We start from the raw sequence: 9,886 nt of genomic DNA on the forward strand, positions 1-9,886 counted from the left end.
TGTTTTAACTTTATATTAATTCCTAATAAATAATAAATCTAATGCTAAAAAATAATGTATGATCATATATTAAATTATATTACAAATAATCAATAAAAATATTGAAAATTTGTAATATTTATAAAATCTCGTATTAATCCGTAGAGGATTTTCTACATGCGATCATACATATACGTACATACGTATATACGTACATACATACATACGTACGGAGTTAATATTTTTAAAAATTACAAAATTCTCCTTTGATTTGTCAATATTATTTTCATATCTCTTGCTTGAGCATTTTCAAGAACACTTGCCATAGAATGGGTATGAAAAGTACTACTTTATAGTAGTGCAATTCAACGACATTCGAAAGAAAAATAAACTTAAAATAAATCGAGTCAATTTTTGTGTTATTTTATGATTCGGAAATTTTAATCAATTATTCAATAAAAAGGATTGTATTTTAATTTTTTTATTCGAATATATAATTTCCACTATCACATTAATGTATAAATGATTAGGTACCAATCTTGAGCGTTGTGGGGTGATTACCATTTTGACACGCGTAATCGACTCTTAAATCCCTTTAAATTGAATATTTGATAAACGTAGACCAACTTTTGTCTTTAAAATTATTTTCTCAAAATTATTTTAAAAGATATTTGTAAGTATTCGACCTATCTAACCCAAAGCTAGACAACTCCAAATCAAATTTCATAAAAAATCTCAATTTTCTAAAATAAAATCATAATTATTTTAAAATCCATTTTTTAATTTTTTAAGAAGTGGTTATGACAATAGTAAGATAAAAAAAGATTAAAAAATAATTTAAAATAATATATCCATCCATTCAAATATATATACACCGATATGGTCGATATTCATCTAAATGAGTTGGAAACACACTTAAACAACTGAAAAACACCAAAATTGTAAATGAATATAAACCTAAACTAGTGCGTATCAGTTTTAGACTGATACGATTTAAATTAATACGATATTAAGTACTATTGTATTATTACAATTCACAACGTTATGTTTTTTTCCCTTTATATGCGTCACGAAGCTGAGTGGCTTTGCCGCGTCTACTTTATTATTAGCCTTAAAGCCTTGACTTTGATGATGTAGACGATGTTGGCGTTGCACTCTGCAAATACATAAAGGGTGAGCATGTCAATATCTCATCTGTACTTGTTTGGTTTAATAATTAAAGGTTCTATGATAACATTATCGATAGAACTTCAATATTGATTTCCAAGCTTTTGAATCCAAATTTTTGAATGATTTAAGGAGAAGTTATTGGAATGTTAAAAAATTCGGAGATTAATTTAGAACGAGAGTCGTAGTCTGGGATGAATTTGATATGTTAAAATGTATAAGGATTAATTTAGAATGACAGTCATAGTTTGGGGATGAATTTAGAATATTTAAAAGTTTAAGGACTAATTTAAAATGAATATCATAGTTTGAGTATGTATCATGCAATTAACTCTTTAATTTATAAATCGGTTTTTCACCTATCTATCTAAAGATGATGATCGAATTCTGGATAATGGAAACTACAAACAAAAAGGGAATATAAAGTTCTTACCAATGGGATGTCCTTAATGGCTCTTTCTTCCAAATACTTTGAAGGTTTATAGAAGCTACCGTACATTTCTGACCATTTCTTTAGACTTTCATACACATGCTTTGCTCCAATGGTATCTGCCCAAAACACTATACCACCACTGCCAAAAGAAATGACATAACGGCCGTTAAAGAGATGTGGGAGAATTGTGGGACACACACATAACGAGGACAACAGGAATACTACAAAAATATTTTTTAAGCAAGTAAATACTTTTTGAATAGTTTAGATGATTATAAGATAATATAGTCCATTGGAAATGTACATACATTCTACGTATACAACAATTTTCTAAAGAAAACTTTTTTTATACCAAGTTTATTATCAAGCAAATATCTTAAAATAATCTTTTGCAATGACATAATGAATTTACCAAATCGGGCATGAATAAGATAAAATAAAAGAAGAGAGGACTTACCGGTAAGAAGGGAAGCTCATTCCAAGAACAGATGCAGTATCAAGGTGCGATGGTTGAACCACGACTCCTTCATCCAGAACCCGACATGCCTCGTTGACTACTGGGAATAATACCATCTCCAGGATTTGTTTATCAGTAACTGTTATAGGCTGTCAAACAATTCCAATAACAATTCATTACCTGATTTGATGGCCATGGACATTCGCACATAAGATCAATTTGAATTTTGAATTATATCTGTCCGAATCAATATTCTAATATTTTCAGGTTTTTACTATTTTAGACTAGGTTAGGGATGAAACCAAGATAACATCCCAACTCAAAATTTTAATCATTATATATATTTGTAGGCAAGTGAAGTGACCCTACCTTTCCACCGGGCATAAGTTTAGTTTGCTGTCGACACTCTTCAATAATAGGAAATATCGAAGGATCAGGTTTTGTCTTGCTTCCCTTCTCATAACTATAATATCCCTTCCCGTTGATTTTCCCTGGAAATTACCATAACTTCATAAATTCCCTCCACAACTAACGCCAAAAAAAAGAATCTCATATGAACAAAACTATGGTTTTCTTTACCATTTCGTCCATTTTTCATCAAAAGTTCAATCAATGGAGATATGAATACTCGATCCGGGAACGACTTTGAAAATTCTTCCCAAACTGCCAAGAACACTCCGTACCCTGATACGTCTTGCAGTCTGCAAGTATACCAAAAGAGAAGCATTAACTTATCACCATCCATCTAGAATCGACAAGTTCATATGTATTATTTATCTAACACCGTATCTAACACTCACATCCGAATCCGAAACATATGTACTCAGTTCATGAAAATGCTATCCAAGCTAAGGAAAGAAGCTTACTGGAAAGGACCAATAGGAATGCCGAAATTGCTGATCACCCGGTCGATTCTGAACAAGTCAACACCTAAATTGACCAACAAATGTGCACCTTGCGAGTATGGGAAGAATGTCCGGTTGACCGCAAAGCCGGTGCAATTACCGACCACGACGGGAACTTTCTTTATGACTTTCCCCATTGCCACAAGATCAAGGATGGCTTGTGGGGAAGTTTTTTGTGTACGTACAATCTCCAAAAGGGGCATCACATGGGCAGGGCTGACAAATGAGAGAGCCAAATGAAATGAGAAGATAAAAAAAAGTTGGACCAACTAATTATTAATAAAAAGGGAAATGAATTTGATAACCTGAAAAAGTGAGCTCCTACAACACGATCTGGTGATTTTGTTTTTTCTGCAACTAAATTGAGGTCAATAGTGGATGTGTTTGTCGCCAAAATACAGTGAGGAGGGCAGGCCTTCTCTATTTCACTAAAAATTCTTTGCTTTAAAGGAACATTTTCAACGACAGCCTGAAAAGAGGAACATTAGAGAATATTTCATCACAGAAAACAAAATTGCAAGTAGAGATTGACAAATTATGAGAAAGGACATGTTATAAATTCCATGACATAGCTCACCTCAATTACCATGTCTACATCTTTAAACTCAGAGTAATCCAAAACTCCTTTAAGCATTGAAAGAGCTTTTTCCGACTCATCCTTTGTCAATTTCTCTCTACTAACTAAAGCTCCAACATTTTCTGCCAGAATTACATGTAAATAAAATAACTATTTAAAAACCAGAATCAGAATGCCTTTTCACCGGCTATTAAAAGAATGAGAAACTATTAAAATCACCATGAATCGTTTTTATCCCCTTCTGGAGATATTCAGGGTTAACTTCCTTGAGAAGGACAAATATATTGCTCACTGTAAGAGCCGTTGCTATTCCCGATCCCATTAGGCCTCCACCAATAATGGCAACTTTCTTTATTTGCCTAGGTTTTAGACCAAGGTCAGTAACATTTGGAACCTGCAAAAGTAAAACTTCAGGGGAAACAATACAATAGAAGATCCCAATTGGTTTGCGAGACTTCAATATGTTAGTTTAAAGTTTGATTTCACATTGCTAAAAATTTAAATTATCATACATTTTTACATTTTCTTTGTATCTTTTATTGATAATCTGTTTTAGCCGTCCTAAAATTTTATAATTTGGCCTCTCTAATTATTGCTGAGCAATTACCTTTGACGTAGCACGCCGGGCAAAGAACGAATGGACAAGACCTTTTGCAGTGTCTTGAAGGACTAACTTCTTAGCAACTTTGACCTCCTGCATAGATAAATCCCTACGTGAAAACATGAATAGGTATAGCAAACTAAATCTTTAGGTGCAACTGAGTAGAGATTCTTATGAGACTAGACATTATCACATAGAAGATTAAATGCAAGGGGTCCTAAAAATACCTTTAAAATTCCATGACATCCCCCATGAACAATCCCCTCCTCAATTACATCTAGGCAGGCCTGATGCTGAGGCAAATTTGGGGCAGTCCTTCTGGTTTGTTGTCTTGCAATTCTTATCACCTCCTTTGCTTCCGAGACGGATCCAATCTTGTCCGTTCTGTGAAGAGAACGTGTCCATGGTTTACGTTTCTCTGCAATGTCTAACGCCCACCTGCAAGAAACTTTCAGCAACTCTTCTGAAGGGACAATAGCATCGATAAGACCCAGTTTCTTTCCTCCTTCAGACATGATTGGTTTTGATGACTGCAATAGCATTATACATATAGTGACGAACGGGATAGATAACAATAAAGAATTAATTACGAGACATTAAAATTTTCGGAAAGCATCCAAGACAGCAAGTACTACCAGCATAATTTCGATAGCCTTTTGCAGCCCGATGAGCCTCGGAAGACGTTGTGTGCCTTTTGGAAGTGACATATTACAACAAGTCAGTCAAAGCTTGTGAAGTTGGTTATCATTTCAAACTCAAAATAATTGCACATCTTAACATGTTTATTTTCTCTAAATTACTCTGGTGGCCATACCTCCAAGCCCTGGAATCACTCCAAGTGACAATTCTGGCAAGCCAAGTTGAGCTTTAGGGGAAGCAATACGTCCATGGCAAGCCTGCATAAGAATAACATGGATTAGACAACTGAGCAAATTAACAATCATACTGGTGAATAATCAAATAGAAATAAGAAACAAACAATCGCCAATTCTAAGCCGCCTCCAAGAGCTAATCCTTCAACGGCTGCCACAACAGGTTTCTTGCATTCTGAGAGGATTTGAAAAACAACAACATAAGATGAGCTATAAACAACAGTGAAAATAAACAATTACAGTAAGTAAATAAATGAGGAAAGACCTTCGATAGCATTGAGGACAAGATCAACGGACACATCAGGCATCACAGATGCATCACCTGTTTAAGCATCATTATGTAAATTTCCACTCATTAAATTGTAAATCAGTAAAACTATCCGTACAATAAGAACTGCGAAGAATCTAACCAATTATCAACTCATACCGGTTTCGTGAACTTTCTGGAAAACATTGATATCAAAACCACCAGAAAACCTTCCTCCATTGCCTTGATCAACAAAATCAAACATATAAATAGAATTCTATAATAAAGTTTTAACAAGAGAAAATCATGAAAATAGTTTCCATTGAAATGAATGAGAACTCACCAGTTAAAACAACCGCTTTGACATCGTTTCTCCTCGAAGCCTCATCAAATTTCTCCATCAATCCCGCAATTACTGCAACGGTTGAAAAAAAAGAAGAAAAATAAATCAATTCGCCGCGTCAAAATTGAAGAACTAAAAAAAAGAGAAACATAAGCGACTCAGCTTGCAGAGCTTACCGGGAATAGTCATGGCGTTCACGGGAGGATTTAAGATGGTGATAACAGCAACGGCGTCGTTTACGAGCTCCATTGTCACTCGTGTTTGCGACATCACTCGTTTGGCTCTTTATTAATTTATTTCGCCTTCGTTTTTTCTATCGATTTTCCGACGAGAATGGCATGTAACTTGGACTGCTATTTGCTTTGGGTTTATTTATATAGCCCGTTTAGTGGAGAAATTGGAAACGAAGATTTGACTTGATATATATTTAGGGTTGACTTAAAACTAATTAAAAACTCTATTAGTCCGTCAGAAAAAGGAGTTATTTAAACTTATATTAGTCTTGAAAGTGAAAAATTAGTGGGCGAAGTATAAAAATGTTCCTCGATAAAAGCTTTATTAATATCTCTGACTAATAAAATTTATAAAATAATTTTTTAACTATAAGATATTATTTTGTTGAGTCTTCGACTATTAAAAATTATAATAATTCAACTATTTATTATGCTTTAAGCCCATCATTTTGTTAAAAAATTAATAGTAGTTTGAGTTATACTTTAATCTACTGACCAGAATATAATAGTCGTTTGAGACTTTAAGATCATATACATATCTCAATCAGCAAGTTAATATCCAATTTAAGTTGTCATCAATTTTATAACGAAAAATGATGAGTTTGAAACGTAATGAATAATTGGGTGATCATTTTATATTTTTTAATAGTTGGGGGACTAAAAAAGTAATGTCTATAGTTGAGAGACAATTTTACAACTTTTAATAGTCAAAAGACTTAATAAAGTAGTATATTATAGTTGGGACGTTTGTGTATTTTATCCAAAATTGAAATGATTCATCACTATTTTAATATTTCGAGTTAATTTTATGATATAATAATAAATTTAATCCTTGATGTTTTATATTATATTAATTTGACTATGATTCTAAAATTTTAAACATATAATTTACATATTTTATTTAATAAGCGTTAAGGATTAAATTTATTAAAAAATTAGAATATAAATCAAATTCATAATTAAAGGTATAATATATATGAATTAAATTATAAAAAATAGCAGAAAATATTAGCTTTATAATTCTGTTTACAACGTTGATATAAATTAAATACTCCATTTATTTCAATTTTCCACCTATCAATAAAAATTGATCAGTTTCCCACCCTTTTATTTTAAATTTTTCCGCGAAAAGTAGAGCCCTGTAACGAAGATTTTTTGTCGTTGGCGGTCCGACCCGAATCTCATGAAAATCGTGGTGTGGTGGTAAAGATGCACAGAACTATGTCGTTTGTAACAACCACAGTCAACCTTTGGATTTGCCTTTCTATGAAACGAGATGTTTCGAAGAAACATATCTTCGTCTTTTTTTTTTAATTAATGTTTGATTTTATATCAAACTGTTAATATTTTTAGGTAGGTTTCACACGTTAAATTTACCACGTATTATATCAATTATACGGGCAGTGTATCGATAAAAGATATTATTTTAATTTTAATTAAAAATATATTTTAAAATTAATGTTATACTAATTAATTTTATTATTTGATTGATCAAATCATATTCAACCAATTAAATTATTAATTTAATAATAAGTAAATAAATAAACAAAATTTGATTCAATCAATTGTACCGTAAATTTTTATTATTTTCAACAACACAACACAACATATCGTATATTTATTTATTTACTATCTAATAATTCAACAAACCAAATAATCAATTGTTAATTTGTTTTTTTTATAAAAACATGAGAAATAGTAATATAAAGTTTTAGTCGATAGAACCTTGGGGTCCACCACCATAAGTAAACTCGATGCGCATTAATCTTTTATCATGGGTCCCCCTTTTCACATTATGTTAGTGATCCTGGTCTGGGCGTCAAGGGTGGTGTGAATCACGGGTCAACGATACGGCAAACTACGATTGCCTTTTACGTGATGGCTTCTGAGAATAAGTAATGAATGTGGTTTGAATTCCATATGAACTCAAAGTGGTTGAGTCACAAACCTTTCCTGTCCCTACTTTGGTAGTTGAAACCAGCACTAGAAAAAGACTAATGACTTTAAAATATAACATAAAATATATTACATTAATCAAAATACTTTTCTCTCTCTCACTAAAAATATTTTTGTTTTTTAAAAATAATTTAAACTTTGATCATTATTATTTTAATTATTTTAAGTAATTATATTTTATAAAAATATATTTAAAACTATTTAATTTAATTTTTTAAAATATGTTTTTCATAATTTTATCAGTAATAAATTTTAAATAATAATTAGTCAAGTTTAAAAAAATTGATTAAAAAATAGACAAGAGATAGATTTAACGAGACAGAGAGAATATAAAATGATCGTTAAATTTATGAAATTGTTATGAAATAAGTATTAAATGTATAAAAAATATATTTTAATAAATTTAATAATTATTTTTTTTGAAAGTTTAGAAATTATTACAAATAATTTAAAATCTTCCAAGTTGGCAAGTGCCGAAGCATACCCTTTCATGTTGTTTGAAAGTCATTTTTCTTAATGCTGCGGAACTCCTATTGACTTTATCCACTAAGTTCTAAGTTACAAAATGTTAACTTGACATTCAAAGTCTATATAAACTAGTGATAGGGAGTAGGGACAAATCTTTGGTAGTTTGTATGGTAACACTATTAGTCGAATCTATATCAATAGTATCTTAAATTTAAAGTGAATATTCAATAGAGTAAAGTAAAAAAATTTAAATTAATCGAGTTGATGAGATCTATTTATCATTTAAATTTTATTAAAGAAAATTTTGTAGTCGAATTTAAGAAATTTGAGTCGAATCAAGTCAAGTCAAGTTGTTCGAGATTTTTTTCAAATTTGTAATATATGATTCTATTCTTTTTCATGGTGTAATTTTATTTAATAAATCAAATAAAATAAAAAATAAAAAATATAATTACAATATTGTTTTTCAAAAAAGGTATATTGAGGATAAAGTGTTGATGAGAGTATAGAAGAATCAAAGAAATGATGGAGAGAAAGAATTTACAAAAAATTGTAAAAAAAAAAATATTGAATAAAAAGCAAAATTAAGAGACTAAATTGAAAAAAAGTAGTAAATTTATTGTTAAAAATAAAAATTGAAGTTGCATAGATATTCTATAAAGGTAGAGGAGCATGTGATTTAAAATTGGTAGAAATAAGATTTAAAAAGAAGAAAAATTTGAAGAAATGAGGAAACTACGCGAAGTTCATGGGTTAAATTGAAAAGAAATAAGAATTTTGTTTTCAAAAGAAGAGATTGAAGATACTTGGTTTAAAGAAATTGAAGAAATGGAAAAATCGAGGATCAATTCATAAAACTATCAAATTTGGTATACAATATATAAACGTAAAATAGATAATAAAAAAAATGGTTTTCCCTTGTTCCCATATATAATGGGATATGGAGAGGTAAGATAATAGGCTGGCTCCCAACACTAGGTTGAGAGCAACTTCCGTAGAAGACCTCCGAATTATGAAATGCCCTCCGTGGGACTCGATCCCACGACCTCAAGGTTAAGAACGTTGTGCTCTACCAAGAGAGCTGGATAGTCATCCCATGTAAAATAGATAATACATTCTTATATAATTATTTTTAAAATTTTTTATTATTTGAATCGATTTATCTCAGTCAACTCAATTTTTTAATTCAAATTTTCAGTTTACGTCAAGTTTAGATTTGTGAAATTTGAATAACAAACATATTAAAACATTATCATTTTGATTTTTAGCTGAGTAGTTTGATTCTTTAATAATTTAATCCATGATTTCACTTGTTCTTCAATTCTTCTTAGTCAATATTTGATCAAATTCAAGTCAGATACCCCTAAACTTATAGAATAATTATATAACTTTGATGCTTCTTAACAACAATTTTCTTTTATTTTTTTCAATTTAATCCTCGACTCTTTGTATTTTACTCTTCGCATGTACAAACAAGTTTCATGGTGCATTGGAGGCAAAAAGTTGCATGACATGCAGAACAGATAATCTACAGGACACAGTTACTAGAGATGAAGACAGCAGCCAGAAAGCAGTTCCCGAGTACATCAAATCTTAAACGAGTCACATAATCACTTCCCTGTCCACGTTCACAAGGAAGAACAGCACA

At 30.9% G+C, this 9,886-nt stretch overlaps 1 protein-coding gene across 1 annotated transcript; it reads right to left on the minus strand.

Moving 5' to 3' along the window:
• Positions 1-999: 999 nt before the first annotated feature.
• LOC120173517 (peroxisomal fatty acid beta-oxidation multifunctional protein AIM1-like) lies at positions 1,000-5,907 on the minus strand. Its single transcript, XM_039180660.1, has 18 exons — positions 5,758-5,907; positions 5,582-5,653; positions 5,419-5,481; positions 5,257-5,313; positions 5,099-5,166; positions 4,934-5,015; positions 4,755-4,810; positions 4,347-4,649; positions 4,126-4,212; positions 3,738-3,912; positions 3,519-3,640; positions 3,247-3,410; positions 2,903-3,157; positions 2,616-2,737; positions 2,406-2,527; positions 2,037-2,185; positions 1,580-1,718; positions 1,000-1,135 (listed from the first exon to the last, which is right to left on the minus strand). Exons 1-18 carry the CDS (start codon positions 5,849-5,851, stop codon positions 1,091-1,093), a joined length of 2,175 nt encoding a protein of 724 aa, XP_039036591.1. The 5' UTR covers positions 5,852-5,907; the 3' UTR covers positions 1,000-1,090.
• Between the last annotated feature and the right edge of the window lie 3,979 nt (positions 5,908-9,886).

The sequence above is a fragment of the Hibiscus syriacus genome, unplaced genomic scaffold (assembly GCF_006381635.1).
Source record: "Hibiscus syriacus cultivar Baekdansim isolate YM2019G1 unplaced genomic scaffold, ASM638163v2 tig00111954_pilon, whole genome shotgun sequence".
Taxonomy (NCBI): domain Eukaryota; kingdom Viridiplantae; phylum Streptophyta; class Magnoliopsida; order Malvales; family Malvaceae; genus Hibiscus; species Hibiscus syriacus.